Source organism: Protopterus annectens, chromosome 3.part1 (genome assembly GCF_019279795.1).
Source record: "Protopterus annectens isolate FY-2018-M chromosome 3.part1, PAN1.0, whole genome shotgun sequence".
Classification (NCBI taxonomy): Eukaryota; Metazoa; Chordata; order Ceratodontiformes; family Protopteridae; genus Protopterus; species Protopterus annectens.
This window is the reverse complement of record NC_056732.1, coordinates 951,563,452-951,590,332: the sequence shown is the minus strand read 5'-3', so window position 1 is coordinate 951,590,332 and position 26,881 is coordinate 951,563,452. Positions and strand designations below refer to the sequence as shown.

At 44.4% G+C, this 26,881-nt stretch overlaps 1 protein-coding gene across 1 annotated transcript in view; it reads left to right on the top strand.

The window, feature by feature from the left end:
* The window catches only part of RTTN (rotatin), a 3,641,098-nt gene that overhangs the window by 411,240 nt on the left and 3,202,977 nt on the right, over positions 1-26,881 (top strand). The window contains exon 10 of the mRNA XM_044067142.1: positions 5,537-5,687. Coding sequence (XP_043923077.1) covers positions 5,537-5,687 — 151 coding nt within the window. The remainder of the gene's footprint in view (positions 1-5,536; positions 5,688-26,881) is intronic.

Genomic DNA, 26,881 nt, shown 5'->3' with positions numbered 1-26,881 from the left:
GAGGGTTTTACAGTGGACTCTCCAAGTCCAGTGGTCCTTTCGTCGTTACCCTCTCAGTCACCCCATTCCACTCAGCAAGGCTTGCAGAAGGGTTCTCGCATGGTGGTTGCAATCCCCGGACCTTCAGGCAGGATGCCCCTTCTCCATGGCCCCTCCACTCGCCACGGTGACCACGGATGCCTCTCGCCTTGGGTGGGGGGGGTATTATGTGGACAGGATGGTCCAAGGCACGTGGAACGACACAGAGACCTCACTGCATATCAGTGTTCTAGAGATGAGGGCAGTGCTGTTCTCGTTGCAAGCACTTCAGAGCCTCCTCCCTTCAGGAACAATTGCAGTCCAGTCAGACAACATGTCTGTGGTCTGGTACATCAACAAACAGGGGGGAACCAGTTCCTACCCACTCTGTTGAGAAGCTATGAGAGTGTGGGAATGGGCAATCTCCACCAACCGCTTTCTTATTGCAACGCACATTCCGGGACAGTCCAACATCCCGGCAGACAAACTCAGTCGCACCATACGGTCTCCCTACGAGTGGTCTCCCAACCCCCAGGTAGCAAAGCGGATATTTGCCGTATGGGGGCAACCCTGTTGCGATCTCATCGCCTCTCCTTCAAACACGAAATGCAACAGCTGCTTTAGTCTAATTCCCCCCACCAGGGAATCCTCGAGAGATGCTCTGGTGCATGCTTGGCCTCCCGGTCTTCTTTATGCTTATCCCCCTCTACCTCTGATGCTAAAACTCCTACAGAAAGCCAGTCGGTTGGGGAGCAAACTGATCCTCATTGCCCTATTCTGGCCTCATCAAGCTTGGTTCCCTTACCTATGGTCTCATCTGCTGAATCCGCCTTGGATTCTAGATCCCCTCCCGGATTTGATTTCCCACCCCCTAGGTCTCCCAGTCCCGAACCTGGTCAACCTCAAGCTTACGGCTTGGTTGCTCCAGTTCCACTTGTAGCTAGGACTCCCGGTATCTCATCCCCAGTTAAAGCTATCCTAGTAGCAGCACACAAGCCTTCTACTAGGAAAGTCTATAATAGTAAATGGAGACGTTTCGCTATTTGGGCGAAGCGTCAGAACCTGGACCCTTTCACAGCTCCGTTACCTACCGTTTTGGATTTCCTTTCAGGGCTTTTTCATCGGGGGCTAGCTGTTCCACAGTCAAAGTTCAACTAGCGGCTATCTCTCATTACCACGTGGGACATGAACTGGGCCCATTAATTACCACTAAGTTATGTAAGACCTTTTTGAAGGGCACCTTCCTACTCAGGCCCCCAGTTAAGGAAGTAGTGCCTCCCTGGGTTCTGACTTTAGTACTTCAGGCCTTAACAACTCCCCCTTTTGAACCTGCAGCTTCAGCTGATCTCAAACATTTTTCATGGAAAACTGCATTTCTCCTCGCTATTACTTCAGCTAGGAAGGTCTCTGAACTTCAAGCTCTATGTGCCAAACCTCCTTACTTGACCTTCCACAAGGATAGGGTTTACCTCAGGACCAATCCCTCATTCCTTCCCAAGATTGCTTCCGAGGCAAATATTAACCAATCCATTAACCTGCCAGTCTTCTTTCCTGAATACCAGAACAAAGGAGAATACAAGCTACATTCTTTAGATGTGCATAGACAGCTACGTTTTTACATTCACAGAACAGCTGGTCATAGACAATCCGACCAGTTGTTCGTCTCCTTTGCCAAATTTAACCTAGGTAAACCGGTATCGAAGGTCACCTTGTCGAGGTGGATCTCGCAATGCATCCTTTTGGCTTATGAAACTTCTGGCAGGCCCGCACCTCAGGGAGTCCGTGCCCACTCTACTCGGTCCATGTCTACTTCTGCTGCCTTTCGGTCTGGAGTACCCTTGGATGATATTTGTTCAGCAGCCACTTGGGCTTCACCTCATACCTTTATCAACCATTATAAGTTGGATATTATCTCTAGATTGAGAGCATCCTTTGGCTCTCTAGTGCTCCGGAACATCCTTCCATGAAGGCCACCCAGGATTCAGGTATCTGGGGACTCTGTCCCAAAGGTTGCTGACAAATGAAGTTAACTACTTCAGATTAAAAAGTTATATACTCACCATAACGTTCCATCTGAGTAGGTAACCTTCATTTGTCTGCAACCATCCCACTCTCCTTCCCCCTGACCTTCGGATGTTCTTTGGTTAGAGGTTTTACCCTGCTCTTTAAGCAAGGTAGTTATACTCCTTTATTAGCCTTTTTGGCTATGGGCAAACTTGATCTGAGGTCAGTCAGGTTTAGCAGGGGATTGTGGGTGAAGGGGAGGAGCTAGGAGCTCGGATCTAAGCTATGAAAGATTGCCGGCTCGGATCCGAGGTCGGATCCGAATCCCAAAGGTTGCAGACAAATGAAATTTACCTACTCAGATGGAACGTTATGGTGAGTACATAGCTTCTTATTTCTTATTTTATTTAAGCCCCGCTTTTGCGCTTGTTTGCTTGTAGCACACCATTGTGCTTTGCCTCATAGTGGTGGTTACTGTAGGTATAAATGCAAACTTATTTTTGTTAAATTTTCCCCTAGCACTTTGTTTGTGGTCCTCCACAGATTTTTCGGAGCCCTGCTCTACTGTCAGATGGAACACTACGCCTAGCCTCAGTGATAACAACACATCTCTCAATCACTAGCCATTCCAAGTGTGACCTATTTTCTTGACCATATAAATTTACCAAACACTGTGGACGGACAATTTCCCACAGTTTCTCCAGCCAGCTTGGTCAACATGTGCATCCTGAGGCAGTGTTGCAACTGCCTCATGTTCACTGACAGCTGTCTACTCCTAGTCAACACAAACTCAATATGTGAGAGATGCAACTATATTAAGAACCTTGAATCCATGCTCTCACACATCAGTCAGTACATATGACAGTGAGTGGGTTATCAGCATGCACACCTCACCTTCTGCTCCACCCAAACACATACCACACTTACCTACATATGTGGAGGTCCTCACCAGAAACATACCTAAACACCAGAGACCTCCCAAACACAAGCATGCTATACACAATATTTCCTCTGCAGAGCACAGTCCACCAGCGGACCAGTGTCTCACCTGTCAAGCCCTTAAGGCAAAACACAAAACCAAACATATTAGTCATAGGTGATTCCATTATAAGACACACAGATGCCCCTCTCCCCAGGCTGGATAAGGAAAAGGTCATGGTCAGTTGTCTGTCAGGTGCTGGGATCCACCATATCACACATGTACTCAAGTCACTAACAACGTGAGACATACCACTCTGGTACTATATGAAGAGAGACATGACTAAGCTCTCGCATTATGTGTCTCAGGTAGGTATGTTCCTAGTCTTAAGCAGCATTTTACCTTCACCTAGGATGATGCCTCACTACAGACAGAAAATGATTGACTTCAATAATTGGCCTAGGTTTCTGGTGTCATTCTAAGGGGATCCAGTATCTGTCAGCTTGGGATGACATGATCGACAGACTTCAATGCTTTGCCAGAGATGATCTTCATCTGTCACCCCTTGGATTTCGGCTACTGCCTAAGGCTCTTGCCATCCCCATAGTGCCTTTTTAGGCAGTGTCTGAAGGACAAAATTCCCGACGTAAAAACTCCATCTGAAATCATCCTCACGGTTATACTGCTAAATGCTAGGAGTCTTAACATGAACCCACACTCACTGGAAGCAGTCCTGAACTTGGAAAACCAGACATTTGCACAGTCACCAAGACGTGGTTCAAGGCTGTGGAGAGCACAGCAGCCATACTGGGTTATACCTCCTTCCACATGTTCAGATCACAAACTGAAAGTGTGAAAACTCTGTATCAATATTCACTAAAGATAACTACACCTCCAGTTTGGTTAAATAGTATTATTCCCTGGAGATACTTTAAGTGCAATTAACTGTTGGTAGGACACCTATTCAAGTCATTGCTAGCTTTAGGACCCCCTCCATGAGTGAGGACATGAGGAAATGCCTTTTTCCCCCACTGTAGTGTGATCTCGGAGTAGGTATATATAAGTGGGGGAGGAGGCGCAGCTCCCCACCTGTGTGAGTTTGATAAACTGTGGTGTGTGTTACGGTGGAAATTTTGGCCAAGTAACTCCTTTCCTTGTGTAACACATTTGCGGATGTGAACATTTGCTGCGTTATTGCTCATTGAGTAGCACTTCACTGAATTGCTCTTTTGACAACGTAATATAGACACATCTGCCACGTACATTGTACTGGTGATGGGCTTGACAGTGCAGTGTTCCCTCTTCCCTTCCAGTAGTTTGATAAGCATACAGTGATAAAGAACATATTAGAACTGACAAAAAAAACTCTGCATGATAGGAAAATCTCTACCAGAACTGGAGAAGTAGAGTGCTTATGGAGAAGCAGACCTGCTAGAGTATCCAACATTTATTGCCCAACACGTTGATGCTGATAAGCTACTGTCTCAGCAAAACTGGCTCTTTATCCTCTTTATTATTGTATTGTAATAATCAGCCTAACTCTGACTTCATATGTAATGTCTGTGATATCATTATAAATTATAGTCTAGCAAGGTGTTGGCTTTGCTCTACTGTGCTGTGCTGTCATGCAACACAGCACAGTACTGCAGCTGTTGGGCTGCTCAGGGTAGGAAAGAGAATGAACTGGGCACTGGAGCACTCTGTACACCCCTCAGTACAGTGTACTGCTGTGCACAGTTTATAAAGAACTGGGTACATTTGTGCACCAGATTTATGGACCTTAATCTCTGTTTGTGAATTATCCAATATGGTGGAGTGCAAAATGTATTGTGCAGAGTGATTCCATTATTTTGCTTGCTACGCTCTGAATGCCAGTGCCCATTTGGTTGTAACTGTTTCACTTTGTGGGAAGAACTCCTTACTTACTTGCAAGTGTAGGGAAAGATCCTTTACACCTTTATCTAAATGAAGGATTTGGGGGGGGGGCTCAGATGTTCCATATTGGGAAGTAATGTGGGGGTGGATATTTTGGAATTTGGAAAAAACATTGATGATCTGTGCTTCACTTAATTAGACTTTGATCATTCATCATGCGCTGTCTACGTACGGGACAGTGCAGGAGCGGTCACTTTCTAGTCTAAAGGATAGTGTATTACTGATTTAGAACTTAAAAACTGAACTTGATTTGAAGTGGTAAAATATTTGAAGTTGGGTAGCATAAACTGCAACTGTTTTCTGAGGGTGGAGGGCTGTGCAATGGCATTGGATATCCCTGATTTTAAACTACTGTTTTAGGTTTTTGAGTTATTAGTTTAATTTTGATATTATTAAATTACAAAGAGCACTGTTAAGATGTACGTCATGATAACATTTGGTCCACTTACTGTTTATTTAGGAAGTAAGATTGAGCAAGTAGAGTAATCATAAATTCCCTTTGAGTCAGTGTATTTTCTTCATGATTGAATGAGAAATCCTACTTTCAAGAACATATGACATTGTTATGAATCTGTAAGGAATAAACATTTTATGTGAAAAAAATAAAATGCACTTAAAATATTATGTTGTTTCATATTAGACTTGCTTATTTTGTTGTAGAGCCTTCTGTCTCTTATGAAGTTAGCATTCAGTGGAGATGCCACACACCATCTGGCTTTACAAGCTGTGTCCTGCTTACATCAATTATGTACCTGCCTGAGGATCAGACTTAGCTTCTACAGAGATCCAAACTTCTTTTCAACTAAACAAGGTAGAGTAACTAAGTATGCTTTTCTGTCATGTTCATTCACAGCTTCCTGATTATGTAGGACTCCAGGACACAGTTTAAATTAATTTTGGTTTCAATGTTTGCAGGATTAATATTAAAAAAATATTGAGAAAAGCTATTTGCAGTGCTTTTGGAAGTCCATTGGAATGACATGTAAATTGTTCAGTGATGGCCCTGCAAAACAGCAGTATGTCTTATTGCATGCTGCCCTTCTTTGTGCCTTCAGTACAAGGGATCAGTCCGGGATGCATTTGGAAGCTGAGAGAAACACAGCTGTGTGCTAATAACATTGCATGAATTTGAATCTTTTTCTGGATGCTAGGTTATACATTGACTGCAATTATCATTGTCCATTATATAGTTTATTTAGTAGCTGCAATGGTCACATAGCCTGTAGGACTTGATACAAATAATTTATCTCCTTTGGAAGGCCCTTCTGGGGTCATTGAGCTTTGGCCCCCTTTATAAAGGAGTAGTTTTTGGCTCTCTTTCCCCTGCAACCTTTCACTGCTATTGTTTATTGAAACGCAATTACTAGTCTTCTGAAGTATTATCTGTTTGGTATATTTTCATATTCAGTGATACCTTCATTTCGTATAGGATCATAGGAAGTTACTAGGCTATTGGCCCTAAGGCCCTTATAAGTCTAGCCAAGAGTTTAGCCCATGCGTAGACAAATCAGCACCCGATGCCCCTGTCCAGCAGGGACATGGATGGAATCCCAGGGATGTATTTTGTATTTCCCATCCAGTCATTCAGATTGCGCTTAAAAAGGGGTAAAGAGGTACTCTGCTTGACATGGAAAGGGAGTTTATTCCATAGATGGGGGAGTCTCTGGGACACAAATCTGTCCTGCCAGCAAGTCCTATTGATGTCACAGATCAGGTTGAGGCCGCGTATGTGGGTTACTCGAGTGGAGCGTGACTTGCGGATATGCAGCACTCCCATCAAAACGGGGTCCAAGATCGCCTTGTATGCCAGACAGAGGTCAGTTCTGAGGAGTCTGTACAAAACAGAGTAGAGGGCTAAGGCTTTTAGCCTATCTGTGTATGGTAGATTTTTGAGGCCCTGGATTCTCCCGGTGAGGAACCTCTCTGGTCTCTCCAGCTGCTGCATGTGCTTTGCGAGGTAACTACCGAATGGGTCGTTGTACTCAATAATGAGCCTTATAAGGGAAGAATACAGGGATGTCATGACCTCCTTGTCCCTGGATGAGGTACATTTATTTATTAGGTGGGCCATGTAGAAAGCTTTTTGTACAATGGAAGCAACGTGATGGTCAAATGTCAGGCTGCTATCAATCTGGGTGCCTAAATCCCTCACGAATGATTGCGTGCTTAGAATGTTGTTATTAATGTAATAATTTGTGGGCACATCTCTCTCCCCAAAGGGGATGATGATGCATTTTTTGTATTCAACTTGAGGCCATGTTAATGGCATGAGTCATTTGTTTGGGTTAGACCGTCTTTGAGGATGTCCACGTCACTAAGAGAATTGATGACAACTCCCAACTTGCAGTCATCTGCAGACTTCGTCACCTATAGCCCACTTGTTTTGGCCTGTACGTCAGAAAAGTATATCCTAAATAACAGAGGCCCCAAGACTGAACCCTGGGATATGCCACTTGATACAGGTCTACTGCTTGAGGTGGTGTCCCCTATTTTGACTGTGGATTTTATCAGTGAGCCAGTTGGCTACCCATCTGGTAACATACAGATTGATGCCTAGTTGAGAGAGTTTATCTGTTATACCCAAGTGGGGACTAGTGTCGAAAGCTTTGGCCAGGTTAGGGTAGGTGGTGTGCACTGTCTTCCCCTCATCCATGGCTTTGGTGACCATCTCAAAAAAGTCAACCAAATTTAACAGACATGACCTCCCCTTGATGAAGCTAAACTGTGTGGGATCGAGTAATTGGAGGTTGCCAATATCCTTGTTAATGAGGTCCATGATAATCCGTTCCATGGCTTTGCAGATCAGGCTAGTTAGGCTGATGGGTCTATAATTTCCAGGATCAGTGGACGCTCCACCTTTGTGTAAAGGGATGACAATGGCTGTTCTCCACTCAGCTGGGACAAGACCGGTACTCAGGCCTTGATTGAATAGGGTGCCTAATGGTGCTGCAAGTTCCTGCCCGAGTTCATGTAGGATGCAGCCTGGGATGTTATCAGGTCCCATGTAGACTGTATTTTTTGCCTTTGAGAGAGCAGTAATGACCTAATCCCTAGATGTAAGGGGAAAGGGAGCAGGTGGGAATGTCCTGATTTACTGATGGGGGGTGGGGGGGTGGGCAGAGGCATGAAATTTTTGCTGAAACTGTCAGCCAGCAAGTTTGCTATATCTATGGCATTTGTATATGTGGTGTCCTTGACCACCATTTCTGAACAGATCTGGGTGCTAACTTTGAAATTACGGACATATGTGAAGAAGGCCTTATGATTGTCTCTAGTGGATGTGGCCAATATGGACTCTTAAGTTTGTTTTGGAGAATTTCACTAATGCTCTTATTTTCTTGTTTAGGCAAAGGAGAGATTGCTTCCAGTTGGGCACCTGCTCCTTCTTGGTCCAGGACAGCAATTTTTTTCTTTTGTTATAGAGTTTATTTATTGCAGATGTCCACCAGACAGGTTTACTCTTCCTTGCGAGGGATGATTTAGTCCTGTTCGGTATTCCTGATTCCATGCTGTGAAAGCTGCCAGCCTAGCTAGATAGAATTTTTGTAGATAATTCTATGTCATTGTAAATATTAATATAATCCACAGGCTTGTTTTTACAAATGCAAGAAAACCAAATCTAAGAAATCTGTGTTATATGCTGAACTTCAAAAATGTAACCACAGTGCACCTTGCTGGAAGAAAGCTATTAAGTAAAGAATTACAACTGTGCTTGATCTCAAGCTCGAAGACAGGATGTCTGGGCTAGCAAATTCTTTCTGTTGTTATTAAGACAGAGATAATTGCTATATTTTACATGTAAAAGTGTATTTTATTGCTGTGGCTTCCTGGCCAGGTGCAGCTTATGAAGAAATGTAAATTCTGAGTTTCTGTTAGCCTGGGAATTAAAGGAGAAGTGATAAAAAGGATGTAATGTGAAATGACTTGGCAGTACTGGGTATTATCAATTTAAGACTTTTTCAGAGAGAAAGATTGAGCATTTTGTATCTTGATCTGGATCTGACAACAACTCACCAGCACATGCTTCCTCTGTATGTAAGTAGCATTTAGAACAGTGATTTCTCTTAGAGTTAGATAGGAATTTAGCCAGATTAGTGTAGCTGGTTTTTATATTTATGTCAGACTATCCTACAATATTGTTTTAAAGTTTCCTGTGAATTCTGAACTCTTGATTAGCACTGTGTTGAATTGATGAGATTTGTCTTGTGCTTTTATTGTGTGTTGTTAAATATTTTTAAACCTTACAACTGTGGCTGTTTTATGTAGAGATAATTTAAGCTCTTAGAGAGTACTTGAATATATTAGGTGATGCTGTCAAAGCCACTCCCAATAGCCTTGTTGTTCGTCACACTTACTATTTGGATATTAGTAATATTACACAGTGAAACTGGTCACCCTTTGGGAAGGGCCTTATAGTAGCTGATAATAGTGGTTGGTGGCAGTGATTTCTATCTTATAGTCTGGAGAGAAGGAGGCATAGCTGGAGAACATGTGCCAGCCTTTCCCAGGAGTGTCTGTGTGCTTGTATATAACTCATATCTCAAAGTGTATGTGTGTTTGTGTGTGTGTGTGTGTGTGTGTGTGTGTGTGTGTGTGTGTGTGTGTGTGTGTGTGTCAGCTATTTGGGCAGGGACATGAAGCACTGGTTGGACAGAGAGGATCCTGGAGGCTTTAGCTTGACCAGTAGGCTGAGATCTGGACCCTATAGCTGTGCCAGTGGGGAATCGTATTGGGAGTCTGGAGAGAATGGGAGAAACCAGCCCCAGACTGACTGTGATCTCTGTGTGCTCTTAAGGGAAATTGTACTTTACTGTGTGTGTGTACTTGTTATCCCCCCAATGTGCACGGCCCTCACTAGTGCTAGTGGTGAGGATTGAGGCTCCTTGATTACTGGGTCAGTGCACGGGCGTCACACATGCATCTTTATAAATGTTTGTATAGTAATTTGGTATAGCTTTAGGTACTGGTGCCAGTTCCTAGAGAGGTGGAGGGGGCTGTGAAGCTGTTTATACCATCCCTCAGGAGGCTGTAATCAACTTTGGAGAAGTTTTTTTTGATTGACCCTAGCTAGAGGGGGGTCGGGGGAGATGGTGACTTTGAACGTGACTGCTTTATGGTTGGATCTTACAAGGGAGGATGATACTGAAGGGATGCTGCAGTGGTTGCTCATGTTGGTTAATACCACGTCCAAGATGATATCACCTCTTGTGGGGGTATCAACTAGCTGTTCCAAAGCATTTGCACTGACAAAAATCGAGGAATCTCTGGGCATTTGTGTTCTGGCAAGAGTAGTTCTTCCAGTCTATGTTTGGGTAGTTAAAGTCACCCAGGATCAGGGTAAGGGGTTGAATCTTGATAGATTCGAGGAAGTCTAGATAGGCAGTTTGGGCATCTTGGTTCAGATTCGGGGGCCGGTAGCTAGCTATGATGTGTATAGGTGTCTTGTCAATAGTTAACTGCATCTGGAGTGTCTCCTGTGCGTCATAATGTTTGATCAGCCTGGAAGTGTGTATATCTGTAATATATATTGAAACTCCACCTGCTATGGCTTTACTACCCACAGTTTGGGGTCTGAATGTATGATAGGATGAGTAGCCAGGTAAGGCTGGGTTGCTCTCTGCAGCTTTGAACCAGGTTTCTGTGACTGCACAGATGTCAGCATTTTTCAGGGTTAGGAATCATTGCCTTAAAGTCTTAGTCCCTTATCTCTGAAATTATTTCTGCTGAATATTTGCATACTTGAGCTGTTTGGTTAGCTTTTACATACTTACATCAACTTTATTACAAGCTGAGATAAGTACATACTTGCAGTGTTATAAGATAATACTGCATTTTATTTTTTCTGTTTTATTGTTTAATTGAATATTGTGTTAAAAATAGTACTGCATTTATCTGTTATTTATTTGTTCACTGAAAATTGTGAGCTCTCTCTGTGTCTGCAGATGTTCATCGTGTTTCACTGTTGCAGTCATTACTCTTGGGTTATCCTGCTGGCAGGCTACCCTCAGTCGGCCAGAATTCCAAAGTCTAGGTCCGGTGTTGGTTACTATCGCCTCTTCCCTGACGTCAGTGCGCCAGGGGTATAAAAGATGCAGCCAATGCCATTTTTTCCAGTCTTTCTTGCCACGTGGTGCCCGAAGCAAAAGCAGTTTGCAAGTGCCGGTTGGCCGACTCCTGAGATTTTCAAATCCGAATTTCAGAACCGAAGTCTTCATTAAAGCTAAGTACCCCATTGGGGAAACTTTTTTCTTGCTCAAGATCGATGTCAGAAAACGTTAACAATTGTATTTCTTGTGGGAAGCAAATACCTCATAAGCATTTTCACTCTTACTGTATTCCTTGCCTAGGCCCTGATCACAACGTTGCTAGCTGTCTGTTTTGTGCAAGATTTAACCAACGCACTATTAAGCGTCTGTTCGATTTTGCATTTCATTACTTTGGCCGAAGATTTAATTATATAATGCCGTTGAAACAGCAGATGACCGGAGTTTACAAAAAACACAAGGACAAGGAAACGGATAGGCATCCGAGGTCCAAAACCGACGACGAGGCCTCTGCTAGGCCAGTCGCCGGTTTGCCGGTTCTTAGTGAGGCACTTTTGCAGCCCCTGGTGCCCACTACCTCAGAGCCACAGGCCCTTCCAATCCCCACGTGGAGCCGACTGGGCCTTTGGATACTCAAGGTATTAGACACTCAGAAAACATTCCCTCAGATGGGTCTGGAGCCGCTGAGCAGGCATCGGCTTCTGAGGGTGTCTTCAGACCTACACAACTATATATTAAGCCATCTTCAACTTCAAAGACAAAGACTAAAGCAGCTCTAAAGACAAAGAAACAAGTACAGCATTCTCCTACTCAGACGTCCATGCCTAAAAAACAGATGCTCAAAATGTCCGAAGACCTAATTACTTTGATCAGGGGCTCCCATCCCCCTCTTATAGGCCTAAGCAAGAGACAACAGAATATGATTCTTCTGATCAGGTTTCTATTTCCTCTGACTCCTCTTCTGAACAGGATTACTCCATGCTTCCCTATGAGGATTCTGATGCTGAAGAATCCATTCCTTCAGCCTCTCCTTTTGAGGATTATTCTTTTGGGGAAACCCTTCATACCATGAGGGAGCATTTCCACTGGGAGAGCCAAGATTATTCTGAATCTAAGAAAAGGCTCAGAGACTTTCTGCTGCTTCCTCAGCACAGACCCCTTGCTATTCCACCTGTTCTAGACATTGTAGATGATGTATTTTCAGAGTCCGGCCTGTACCCCCTGCACCTGCTAAGCCAGACAGATACTACAGGGTCCCGGATTCTCATAAATTCCTATATAAAAACCTTGCTGCTGACCCAGAAACTATATCTCAGGGTCCCAAAGGGGTTAAAGCTTCCAGTGCAAAAAATCCTGTCCCCTCTGATAGGGTTTCTAGGGCTCTAGACAGATGGGGGAAAAAGTCTACACTTCTGCTACCCTGGCTGTAAGGGCTTTAAATTGTCAGTTTCATATGCTTAAAAATCAGCAATATTTAATGTCACTGCTTAAACAGAAATTGACAAATACTGAATGTTCATAGAACAAGGAATTGCAGGATTTATTGCATGCAGCTGAACAAGTGGGAAAGCATACTTTGCTATGTGGTTATGATTCGCTAGAGGCCTCTTGCAGGGCCGCTGTTACAGGATCTGTTATTAGAAGGCATGCTTGGTTAAAGGAACAGAATCTGCCTGGTCATGTTAAAGCAAAATTATTAGATGCACCATTACAGCATGATACTTTGTTTGGTAGTAAAGCAGAAGAGGTGTTGAAAAAAATGGAGAATAAAGCAAAATCCATGCAAACATTCAAGGATTTCTTACAGGTACAGCCATCCAGGTTTAGCAGGAACTGGCCTTCTAAAAACTGGTCCTTTCCAGTGTCAGACAGACCACAAAGAGGCAGATACAGGCGTCCCAGAGGCAGATCTTGGCCCCAAGGCTCATACAGGCCTAAACAATGGGGTGCTCCTACCTCCAAAAGCGGAGAAGACAAATCACAACCTTACAGGAAACAGTCCCAGTGACTTCCCTCTACTAGATGCAAGCACCTTTCTTTTGGCAGCCCCCTTAGGGGGAAAACTAGCACTCTTTTCATCAAATTGGCAAATGGTTACCCAGGACAAATGGGTCCTGAACATAATGTCCCAAGGCTACAGGTTCCATTTTCACGCTGTGCCAAGGTCAAAAGGTATGCCAGACCTGCCACACAATCAATGGACAGAGGCACAAAAACAAATTACAGCCCTCATGGACATGAGGGCCATTCAGCAAGTACCACAACAAGAGCAGGGGCAATGATTTTACTCCAGACTTTTCCTAGTACCCAGAAAGGACAAAACCTGGAGACCAGTACTGGACCTGTCTATACTAAATACGTTTCTGGAAGTTCCAAAATTCAAGATGTTGACTCTACAGCAGCTACTGCCCATGCTGGGCAAATAGGCTTGGCTCGTAACTTTGGACCTAAAAGATGCATACCTGCATGTCCCAGTCAGACAATCTTGCAGAAGATACCTCAGATTCATAGCTGGCTCAATGCATTACCAATGCTCTGCACTGCCCTTTGGCTTATCTACTGCGCCCAGGGTCTTCACAAAATGCCTGGCACCAGTAGTTGCGTTTTGCAAACAAAATGGAAGTCAAATATATCCCTACTTGGATGACTGCCTAATTCAAGCAGAGAACAAAGACATTCTTCTAAAGCATCTGGCGTTTGTAAAAAGATTACCAATTGGCCTAGGGTACTCAGTAAACGAAAATAAATCAAAACTAGTGCCCTCTCAAGAGATAATATTCCTGGGTGCAAGCTTAAATGCAACTGCCCAGATGGCTTATCTCATGTCAGACAAACAAAAGCAACTGACTACTTACTTCAAGAAATTGGCAAAAAAACCCCACTTATCTGCAAGGAAAATCCTACAGGCCTTGGGTTTCATGGCATCTTGCATTCTGCTAATTCCATATGCCAGACTGCATATGAGGAAACTACAATGGTATCTAAAAAGTGTTTGGACTCAACATTGCCACAGCCTGGAGACAGTAATTGCACTCATTCCCTGCCTGCAACAGGAGTTTCGATGGTGGGCAGAAGCCTGTCACCACAAGAAGAGTCTGTCATTCAGTTTACCCACAGCCAGACAGACACTGACAACGGATGCATCAGATTATGCCTGGGGGGCCCATATGGCAGGAAAATGTATTCAGGACACATGGCCTGCAAACCAGATGCATCTTCACATCAATCAAAAAGAGATGCTCGCTGTTCAAAATGCCCTGACAGCTTTCAAGGATCTGCTTTATCCAGGACAGTTACTGATAAAGACAGACAACACTACGGTCATGTGGTACATAAGCAAGCAGAGAGGAACACATTCCTACCCCCTCTGCAGACAAGCAGTGACCTTATGGGACACAGCATTGGCTTTTCAAGTTCACCTGCAAGCATAATTCCTGCCAGGAAAAACAAAAATTCTGGCAGACGAACTAAGCAGAAACCTCATGGATCCCCACAAATGGAAACTGGATCCATAAGTCAAGTCTTCAAAATGATAACAAGGAAATGGGGATGCCCAGACATAGATTTATTTGCCTCCCCTCACAACTGCCAATTGCAGAGATTTTACACAAGGATTTATCACAAGCAAGCATGGAAAGTGGACGCCCTATCCTTCAGCTGGTAAAATCTAACAGTATATGCTTTTCCCCCACTGCCTCTCCTTCCCAGGGTGCTCCAAAGGTCAGACAAGAGAAGCCAAAAATTATGCTGATTGCACCAGACTGGCCACGCCAGCACTGGTACCCAGTCCTAAAGAGCTTGTCTCAAGGTCCAGCATGGATATTGCCTCAAACTTCTCATTTGCTGACCCAACAAAACAATCAGATCCTGCACAGCCAACTAAGGACCTTAAATCTGGCAGCATGGCGGATAATGGAGCCATTCAGAACACTCCTCTTTCAAAGGCTGTTATGAATGTTATCGTGGAGGCCAGGAGGCCCAGTACCAGAAAATCTTATGCAGAAAAATGGAAGAGATTCTGTGCTTGGAACCAGGAACAAGGCATTGACACGTGTGTACCAAATATCCCTCAGATTTTACAATACCTAACTGAGATGCTGAACAAAGGCCTTTCTTTCTCATCAATTAAGATTCATGCCTCTGCCATTTCAGCCCATTACAATATGGAACCACCTATCTTTTCTCATCCTTTAATAAGGCAGTACCTCAGAGAGGCCAAAAACATTAGGCCTCCAAGGAGAGCACCAATTCCGGCCTGGGACCTCAATTATGTTTTGGAAAAACTCACACTGCCTCCTTTTGAGCCAGCATCAACAGCAGACATTAAATTCTTATCCTGGAAAACAGCTCTGCCCCTAGCAATAACCTCTGCAAGGCGAGTCTCGGAGTTACAAGCACTCATGGCTGTGGAACCTTTCATCATTTTTCATCCAGACAGGGTTTCTCTGAGGACAAACCCTACATTTATGCCTAAGGTGGTGTCCAGTGTGGCCCTCAACCAAACCATTCAATTGCCTACCTTTTATCCAAATCCACAGAACAAGGGTGAGAAAATTCTGCATTCTTTGGACATAAACAGGTAGTTACGCTTCTACTTGGACAGAACTAAAGATTTCAGAAAGACAACAACGTTTAGTGTCAGATGCTGCAGGATCACAAGGAAAGGCTATCTCAAAACAGACTATTTCTAAATGGATAGGCCATTGCATCCGTTTCTGCTATTCTCAACATGGCAAATCAGTGCCTAAGGGCATTAGGCCTCATTCCACCAGAGCAGCAGCCACTTCAGCAGCCTTCCTCAGAGGAGTACTAACCAAAGATATCTTAGAGGCTGCAACTTGGAGTTCAGTGCACACCTTCACAAAGCACTACCACTTACCTCTATACTCTTAAGTCCAGAGCAGGCTTTGCCACTGCTGTTCTGCAGGGCCTCATAGCCTCTCCTAATCCTATTTAGCCCAGCCACCCATCCTCAGCTTTGGGATTCTACCCAAGAGTAATGACTGCAACAGTGAAACACAATGAATATAGTGCAGTTGTGTACCTACCATAAATGTAGATGTTCGAGTGTATTCACTGTTGCAGTCCAGGTTACCCACCCACCTTCCCCCTTTTTCTTTGCTGGGACTTATCTGTACTTCTCTATCCTATACAACCTATGTGGTGTATTTGCTTGTAGATGAAGGAAATGTTCATTTTTGTGCATGCATACTTATTGGCATAATTTTCAGCCTACCAAATTTGGGGGCACCTGACATCTGGGGCAAGAAAAACTAAAGAAAATGGCGTAGGCTGCATCTTTTATACCCTTGGCGCACTGATGTCGGGGAAGAGGCGACAGCAACCAACGCCGGACCTAGACTTTGGAATTCTGGCTGACTGAGGGTAGCCTGCCAGCAGGATAACCCAAGAGTAATGACTGCAACAGTGAATACACTCAAACATCTACATTTATGGTAGGTACACAACTGTACTTTAGTTTTCCCCACCCACCTCCCCTCCCTGTTCTTGTTGTGGTATTAATCTTGGTGGCTTTGGAATTGACCACCCCTCCTGTAAATTTGTGTTTCAACACTCTTCCTGGGCTCATCTCATTTGCTCACTCATCCGATTACAGTGAGATCATTAGCTCATCCTGCTTAATACAGAGAGAACACCTGAATAGGCATACCCACTTAGGCCCTGAACTTGTCTGATTGAAGACTGCTGAAATAGGGCTCAGTTCTGAGGTTTTTTACTGGTCAGTTGGGTAATTTGTTTAAATCAGTTTGCTTGTTTTCTATTGTTATATAAAAAATGCACTTTATCTGCTTTTACTGTATTTGGGATGTTCATCATGTTACCCTGCTGCAGTCATCACACTTGGGTTATCCTGTCGTCAGGCGGTCCCGCAGTCGGCCGGAATTCCAAAGTCTTGGTCCGGAGTCGGTTGCTGTTGCTTCTTCCCTGACGTCAGTGCACCAGGGGTATATGTAATGCAACCGACGCCATTTTCTTCAGTCTTTCTTGCCGCGCGGTGCCCGAAGCAGAAGCAGTTCGCAAGTGCCGGTCAGCCGACTCCTGAGATTTTCTAATTCGAATTTCAGACCGAAGTCTTCTATAAAGCTAAGTACCCCGTTGGGGAAACTTTTCTTGCCTCAGACCGATGTCAGAAAAAGTTATTTCTTGTGGGAAGCAAATACCTCATAAGGATTTTCATTCTTATTGCATACCTTGCTTAGGCCCAGACCGCGACGTCACTAGTTGTCATTTTTGTGCTAGGTTTAATAAACGTACTATTAAAAGACGCTTTGATTTCGCACAACACTACTTCGGTAGAAAATTTAACTACACTATGCCGTCGGAGCAACCGACTACTGGCGTGCACAAAAAACGCAAGGATAAGGACAGACAGCCCAGGCCTAAGCCAGATTCCGAGGCTTCGGCTGGTCCGGTCTCCAGTCCTCAGTGAGGCTCCAACGCAGCCCCTGACTACTGCAGATCTGGAACCCGAGACCGCTTCGGAACTTTTGGCGGAATGTACCAGGCCGACGCAGTCATTTTGTTCAGGCCCCACCGATGACATTGCTGAAAAAGATGTCAGTGCTGCAGAAACGCCATCGGTTTCCGAAGGCGTTTTTAGACCGACTACGCTCAATATTAAAACTTATCCTAAGACTAAGACTCCTATTAAATCCAAAAGAACTGCTCTTCAGTCCCCTGTTCAAGGCCCCATGCCTAAGAAACAGATACTCAAAATGGCTGAAGATTTGATCTCTTTAATCAGGGGTTCCCAGCCCCCTCCTAACAAAAGGCCTAGACAAGAGGGAGATTATGCATCCTCTGAACAAGTGTCCGTTTCTTCAGACTCCTCTGAGGACCAAGATTACTCCTTCTCCCCTTGCGAAGATTCTGATGCTGAGGATTCCATTCCCTCCGCTTCTCCTCCTGAAGACTACTCCTTTGGGGAAACTTTACACACTATGAGGGAACATTTTCACTGGAAGGTCAGGACTACTCTGACTTGAAGAAAAGGCTCAGAGAGTTTCTTTTACTCCCCCAGCATAGACCACTTGCCATCCCACCAGTTTTAGACATTGTGGATGATGTTTATTTAGAATCCAGTTTGAACCCAGACTCTCTACCTCCTGCTCCGGCCAAGCCTGACAGATACTATAGAGTGCCTGATTCCCACAAATTTCTTTATAAAAGCCCTGTTGCTGACCCAGAGACAACCTCCCAGGGTCCCAAAGGGGCTAAGGCTTCTATGGCTAAAAATCCTGTACCCTCTGAAAGGGATTCCAGAGCACTAGACAGGTGGGGGAAAAAGGTTTACACCTCAGCCACTCTAGCTATGAGGGCACTAAATTGCCAATTTCACATGCTTAAGTATCAGCAATTTCTAATCTCTCAGTTAAAGCAAAGAATGACCACTCTCCCTCAACAGTCTGAAATGAAAGAAATACAGGATCTGTTGCATGCAACTGAACAGGCGGGCAAACATACCTTACAATGTGGGTTTGATTCTTTGAAGGCCTCCTGCAGAGCAGCTGCCACTGGGTCTGTTATACGTAGGCATGATTGGTTAAAGGAACAAACTCTGCCTGATCATGTTAAAGCAAAGCTTCTAGATGCTCCCTTATAGCAGGATGTTCTTTTTGGAGTTAAAGCAGAAGAAGTCTTAAAGAAAATGGAGGATAAGGCAAAATCTATGCAGACAGTTAAAGATTTCCTACAGGTACAGCCCCCTCGTTTCAGCAGAAACTGGCCAACAAAAAATTGGTCCTTTCCAGCTACTGACAGACCACAGAGGGGTAAATACAGACGTCCAAGAGGCAGAGGACAACCACAAGCCCAGTACAAACCTCGCCAATGGGGCACTACAACACAGAAGGGTGGAGAAGACAGGTCCCAATCTACCAGAAGGCAAACTCAATGACTTGCACCTCATCTGGCCAAGCAACACTGTCTGAGCAGTCCCCTTGGGAGGAAAACTCGCACTTTTTTCAGACAACTGGCACATTGTCACAAAGGACAAATGGGTCCTAGACATAATTTTACAAGGATACAGATTCCATTTTCACACCTTGCCAATGAAAAGAGGAATGCCAAACCTGCCACAAAATCAATGGGCAGAGGCACAAAAACAAATTACAGCTCTCATGGACATGAGAGCCATTCAACTGGTACCTACTCGAGAGCAAGATCAAGGATTTTACTCAAGACTCTATCTAGTGCCCAGAAAGGACAATGCCTGGAGACCAATTCTGGACCTTTCAATTCTAAACACCTTCTTACAAGTACCCAAATTCAAGATGCTAACACTATAGCAGCTTCTTCCCATGTTGGGCAAGGAAGCATGGCTAGTAACGTTGGACCTCAAGGAGACATACCTGCATGTCACTATCAGACAAAGTTGCAGAAGATACCTCCGTTTCATTGCAGGTTCAACCCATTACCAATTCTCTGCACTGCCCTTTGGCTTATCTACTGCACCCAGAGTCTTTGCAAAATGCCTGGCACCAGTAATTGCATACTGCAGACAAAGAGGAATTCAAGTATACCCATACCTGGATGACTGCCTCATCCAAGCAGAAAGCAAGGACATTCTCTTACATCATCTGGCTTTTGTAAAACATCTACTAAATTGCCTGGGGTACACAGTAAACGAAAAGAAGTCAAAACTAGTACCCTCACAAAATATGACATTGCTGGGTGCCAGCTTGAATACAACGGCCCAGAAGGCTTATCTGACGTCAGACAAACAACTACAACTGTCTCAATATTTCAAAACAATGGCAACAAAGACCCAATTAACTGCAAGAAAAATTCTGCAGGCCTTGGGCTTCATGGCATCTTGCATACTACTAATACCATTTGCAAAGCTACATATGAGGAAATTACAGTGGTACGTAAAAAGTGTATGGTCTCAACACAGCCACAGCTTGGACACAATGATATCTCTCATTCCCTGCCTACTTCAGGAGTTTCTATGGTGGTCACAGGCATGTCACCTCAACAAGGGTCAGCCTTTCACCTTGCCCCCAGCCAGGCAAACTATCACAACAGATGCATCAGACTACACCTGGGGGGCACATATGGCAGGACAGTGCGTTCAAGGCGTATGGAGTGCAGATCAAAGGAATCTGCACATCAATCAAAAAGAGATGCTAGCTGTACAGAAAGCTCTGACAGCCTTCAATAATCTGTTACATCCAGGACAACTTACAATAAAGACGGACAACACCACAGTAATGTGGTACATAAACAAACAAGGGGGTACTCACTCCTACCCTCTATGCAGGCAAGCAGTGATCTTATGGAACACAGCTCTGGCTTACCAAGTTCAGTTACAAGCTCAATTCCTGCCAGGAAAGAAGAATACATTGGCAGACAACCTCAGCAGAAACATCATGGATCCCCACGAGTGGAAACTAGATCCACAAGTATTTACAATGATAACTCAAAAATGGAGCCTTCCAGACATAGACCTGTTTGCCAGTCCTCAAAACTATCAACTAACAAAATTTTGTACAAGGACACTTCACCATCAAGCTTGGAAAGTGGACGCACTTTCTTTCAGTTGGAAAAACCTGACAGTATATGCCTTCCCTCCATTGCCTCTCCTCACAAAGGTACTTCTGAAAGTCAAAAAAGAGAGACCACGACTGATTCTCATAGCCCCATACTGGCCACGCCAGCACTGGTACCCACTATTGAGGAATATGGCCCACTGCCCACCTTGGATATTACCACAAATTTCCTATTTGCTCACACAACAAAACAATCAGATTCTTCACAGCCAGCTCAAAACCTTAAATCTGGCTGCATGACAAATCAACTAAGCATCCAGCCAGCTCCTCTTTCCCAAGCAGTTATGGATGTTATTCTGGAATCTAGGAGGCCAAGCACCAGGAAGGCTTATTCGGACAAATGGAAAAGGTTTTGTGCCTGGAACCAAGCTAAAGGCCAAGACACAATTCAGCCTCACATGCCTCACATTCTACAGTATTTAACTGAGATGTTGCACAAAGGACTTTCTTTCTTTTCCATTAAAATCCATGCTTAAGCTATTTCAGCCCACTACAACACGGATCCACCCTTATTTTCGCATCCACTTCTAAGGCAGTTCCTCAGAGGGGCAAAAAACATTAGGCCACCCAGGAGAGCACCTACACCAACATGGAACCTCAATTTTGTTCTGGAAAAACTAAGGCTACCTCCCTTTGAACCAGCTTTCTCTGCAGATCTTCAGTTCCTATCATGGAAGACTGCCCTGCTGCTAGCAATAACTTCAGCTAGAAGAGTCTCAGAGCTGCAGGCACTAATGACAGTGGAACCTTTCCTCATTTTTCATCAAGACAGAGTTCCTCTATGAACTAATCCTTCCTTTATGCCTAAGGTGGTTTCCAGTGTGGCTTTAAATCAAACCATTCACTTACCCACCTTCTTCCCAAATCCGCAGAACAAAGGTGAGAGACTCCTGCATTCCTTGGACATTCACAGGCAACTTCGTTACTACTTGGACAAAACTAAGGCTTTCAGAAAGTCTGACCAGCTCTTTGTATCCTATGCTACAGCTTCGCAAGGGAAGGCTATATCAAAACAAACCATTTCCAAATGGATAGGTCATTGCATACCTTTCTGCTATACCCATCATGGAAAACCAGTTCCTGCTACCATTAGGCCCCACTCTACCAGGGCAACAGCTACTTCTACAGCCTTTCTCAGGGAGGTTCCAACCAAGAAGATTTTGGAAGCTGTAACTTGGAGTTCAGTACACACCTTTACCAAACACTATCACTTACCACTTTACTCTAAGACTAGGGCGGGCTTCGACACTGCAGTTCTGCAGGGCCTTCTAGCCTCCTCTAACCCTCTATGATTCCTCCACCCGTCCTTATCTTTGGGATTCAACCCAAGTGTGATGACTGCAGCAGGGTAACATGATGAACATAGTACAGTTTTGTACCTACCATAAATGTAGATGTTCAAGTGTACACCCTGCTGCAGTCCAGGTTACCCTCCCTCCATCCCCTCTGATCTAACTGGCTAAATCTCTACAATACCTTCCTGATGTATTTGCTTATAGCTGAAGGGATTTTGTGTTTGTGCAAAGTTTACTCAATTTGGTACTGATTACTGACCACCTTTTTAGGGGCACCTGACATCTGGGGCAAGAAAAACTGAAGAAAATGGCGTCGGTTGCATTATATATACCCCTGGTGCACTGACATCAGGGAAGAAGCGACAGCAACTGACGCCGGACCAAGACTTTGGAATTCCGGCCGACTGCGGGACCGCCTGACGACAGGATAACCCAAGTGTGATGACTGCAGCAGGGTGTACACTAGAACATCTACATTTATGGTAGGTACAAAACTGTAATTTCTTCCTACTTTATTACCTTATTTTGCTTTTGCCTCAACTTAAAAGTACTTAATTGCTTTTATTCTGCTGCATTTATTACTGCTTGGTAGTAGCCTGATTACATTGCAACTGTTATTCTAAGCCTTTTGGTTAAAGGACTTGGGCTTCAGGCCAGTTGTACATTAAGAAGGTTTGTGGTTTAAACTGTTGTGGCAGGACAGGTAGCTTACATCCTTCTAAGTTGGGAATTGCTGATTGAAGGCTCAGTGTCTGTTATTCTAAAAGTGTATTAGTTCTGGCTTAAGCACTTGGGCTCCAGGCCAGTTATTTTACATTAAGAAGGTTTGTGGACTGCACTGTTGTGGGAGGGGAGGCTAGATTCTGCCCGTCTGAGCTGGGAGTTTCTGGCCAAAGGCTTACTGTGTCTGCTTATTTGAACTGTTTTTCTGATATTGGTGCACCTTGTCTGCTGTAGCATAGACTAGATTCAGGCCTGCTGAATCTAGCTTTGTTTGTTTAACTTGAGCATTAATCCAGGCCATCTTTTTTAAGGAAGGTTCCCCTGCACCCTAGTGACAGGAGAGTGCGGTTAGAACTTGTCTGATTGAAGACTGCTGGAAAAGGGCTCAGTTTTGAGTTTTTTTACTGGTTAATTGGGTAATCATTTTGCTCGTTTTCTATTATTAACAAAATTGCACTTTATTCATCTGCTTTTACTGTAATTGTGTTTCTTCGCACTTTATTACCTTATTTTGCTTGTGCTTCTTCTTAAAAGTACTCAGTTGTATTCTTCTGCTGCAGTTATTACTGCTTGGTAGTAGCCTGATTAAATTGCAACTGTTATTCAAAGCCTTTTGGTTTAAGCACTTGGGCTTCAGACCAGTTGTTTTACATTAAGAAGGTTTGTGGACTGCATTGTTGTGGCAGGACAGGTAGCATACATATATTCTAAGTTGGGAATTGCTGATTGAAGGCTCAGTGTCTGTTATTCTAAAAGCGCATTAGTTCTGGTTTAAGCACTTGAGCTTCAGGCCAGTTATTTTACATTAAGAAAGTTTGTGGTCTGCACTCTTGTGGAAGGAGAGGCTAGATTCTGCCCTTCTTAGCAGGGAATTTCTGGTTAAAGGATTATTGTGCCTGCTTATTTGAACTGTTTCTTTCTGAAATTTGTGCGCCTTGTTTGCTGTAGCCCAGAAGTTAGTAGTTTATTGGCCATTTTGGGCTAATTTCTATCTCTTTCATTTCCCTGCTATAAAAACTGCATTTGCGCGTTTTTTTGTGCCTGTATTCAGCTCAGCAAGTGCCTGCCAGGAATCCTGCAGAGTTCTACAGCAGCAGAGATACAAAAGAGAGAATTTGGAGTGATTAAGTATAATTTTTCTGCATTTTCTTGCTGTTTTTAACTAATTCTGCCTAAAACCCCAAATCTGAAGTAGTTAACTTCATTTGTCCATCAACAAATGGATCTGGGCGAAAAAGGGGGTCGAGCTGGGGGAGGCAGGAGCACTCCCATCTGCAGCTGGGCCTGGACGAACCTACGCATCATCCGGTCCAAGTCTGCATCAGACAAACTCCGGGTAGACCTTGATGAGGCCACCGAGGTGGGCCGGGAGTGCCGCCTCGATGACCTCGAAGGCGACTGGGTCTCCTCCTCCTCCGGCCCCGGCGAAAAGCGAGGTGAACGGAGCTGGGAAGGAGAAGACTCGGAGGCCCTGGGAGGAGAAACCCGTTTGGCTGGCGGGGACAATGCAGAAGCTTCGGTCCGCCGCTTGTGTTTTTCTCAGCGTTTCTCCTTTCTAGCGTCCCTCTCCTCCTAGCCTAAGGTGGGAGGTTGAGTCCCAGCCAGGGGAAGGGGAAGGGGAATAGCAGGTGGCGCTGCCGCAGCCGCGGCAGGTGCCACAGAGGGACTGGAGGACGAAGCCGGGTCCGGGGGCAGAAGTCCCATCAGAATCAGCTTTGACCTCCAGTCCTTGAGGACCATGGGGTTGAACGCTGCGCAAATAGTGCAGCCAGTGGAAAGATGTTCAACCCCAAGGCTGGGGACAGCTTATGGCCACACTTGGTACACTTTGAAAAGAATGTTTTGGGTGCCTCCGCCATACCTGCAAAACAACAACACACACACACGCTAGGCCCCAAAACCACACACCCTAACGCGCACACGAGGGGGAGGGAATAACACTAAAAAAACATAACTAAACACCAGGTAAGAAAACGTTAAAGCTACAGGGGAACTATATTAATCACACACGCACAAAAAAAATCTGTTTAAACTAAGAAAAAGGAGATTTTTTTCTCACAAATTCGACAACCACCACACCTGGAAGCTCGATCAAGCTGCTGAGAGAACCGCGGCAAACTAGATCTGAGGTCAGGAAGGGATAGCAGGGGATTATGGATAAGGGGGAGGAGCTTGGAGCTCGGATCTTAGCTGTTGGAAGCTGCCGGCTCAGATCCGATATGGATCCGATAACCCATAGGTTGCTGACAAATTAAGTTTACCTATTCAGATGGAAAGTTATGGTGAGTACATAACTTCTTATTTTTTAGCGTTTCTGTGATTTAAAAGGCTTTTTTCTGCTACATATTGTACTTATTTGCTGCTTGCACTTGAACTAAGTCATTTTTGTGTTTAAATAATTTGTTTAACTGTTGTAGGCTACAGCATGGAAACAGATGATCCACTGTGGCGACCCCTAACGGGAACAGCCGAAAGAGAAGAAGAACTGTTGTAGGCTACATACTAAAGTCTGATAGCCATTTCTGTGCATTTAAAGTGTTTTTTTTATTGTATCTGTTTTATTTTCTGAAAAAAACAAAACAAAACAAAAAATATACTTTCCTGCCTTTCTGAACTAGTATAGTCCAGTTTTCAGGTTACTGCTAAATTCATGACTGTGTTACAAGTTTCTGTGTTGCCCGTACCTTACTTGGATAGAAGGAAGTTTCTCTGTTCACCTGTGAGACAGGGGAGCTTTGAGCAGCCTATCTGTCCCTGGAGGAGTGGTTTCTGCCCAGAAGTTAGTAGTTTATTGGCCATTTTGGGCTAATTTCTATCTCTTTCATTTCCCTGCTATAAAAAAAATGCATTTGCATGGTTTTGCTTGCCAGGCATTGCCAGTTAGCTAGGGTTAAAGTATTCCCGGCTCCATGAAGTGTACCGTTCAATTTTTCCCTTGGAACTAGACAAACTTTCAACTTAAGCACTCAAACCATTCATTTCACAGCCCAGTACTTGCTCAAAACTCATAGCAAGCACTAATTAACCCTAGCACTAGACCCCCCTATACTGTCCAGAGGGACAAGGCTCTCTATTCGTCCCTACCAGCCAATCAGTAAAACAGCTCAATTTACCTATCCAGGCATGTCCAAAGGGCAGTTACAGGTGTACTCTCCAGTCCAATTGGTGAATCTGGGCATTTTGAGGCAATGTTACAACTGCCTCATGTACACAGACAACCCTCTCCTCCTACCACCAAACACTAATATATGCGAGAGATGCAATTAGACAGCCAAATTGGAGGCAAAGCTCTCTCAACCAGAGACTGGAACTGACAGTCAAGAGGAGAACGAAAATACTTGCAACACACCACCAGTCTCACAAAGACCTACTAAACCAACACCGGCAAATAACACACATAAATACACAGAAACGTACTGGGAGGCTCTAAATAAAAATCTGCAAAAGCAACAGAGACCTCCAAAGCAGTCACCCAAGCAACCTCCACACCCCATCACAAACCATGAAACACATACTTCACATAATCAGTGTGCCACACAATCACAGCCCTTAAAGCAAAATAACATACCCAACACACTAGTAATAGGCGAGACTATAGTCAAGCGTACTGATGTCCCACTAACTAGGCTGGACAAGGGCAAGGTTACAGTTAGCTGCCTGTCAGGCGCCAAGATCTGCCACATAACACAAGCTTTCAGGATGCTCCAGAACAAGTGTAAATACGACTCTGTCATTGTCCATGTTGTGTGAATGACCTGAGACGTACCTCCCTGGGCTACATGAAAAGAGACATGGAAGAGCTCTCTGATCACGTAGCCTAAGCCGGTATGACCCTGAGTAGCATCCTGCCCTCACCAAGAATGATGCCACAGTATAAAGAAAAAATGATCAGTTTTTCAGATTGGCTAAGTTTCTGGTGTCATTCAAAGGGGATCCAGTATCTGTCCGCCTGGGATGACATGCTCGACAAGCCACGTTGCTTCACAAGGGATGGCTTGCACCTGACAACCTTAGGCTTTCGAATACTGGTAAAAGCTTTTGCCACCCCCATAGTGCCTTTTTTAGGCAAGGCTCAAAAGACAAACCCACCACCGTAAGTAGCACAAGTAACCAAAAACTAAGGGTAATGCTATTCAACGCCAGAAGTCTAAATCTGAAAATGCATGCACTCGAGGCACTCCTCAGTATGGAGAACATCAATATCTGTGCAGTAACAGAAACCTGGTTTAAGGCTTCAGAGAGCACCCCAGCACTACCAGGCTATAACTCATACCATACTTTTCGGCCACAGAACACGGACTTAAACACAAAAGGAGGGGGTGTATCCATATTCGTCAAGGATACCCACACCTCCAGGTTAGTGGCGCAGCG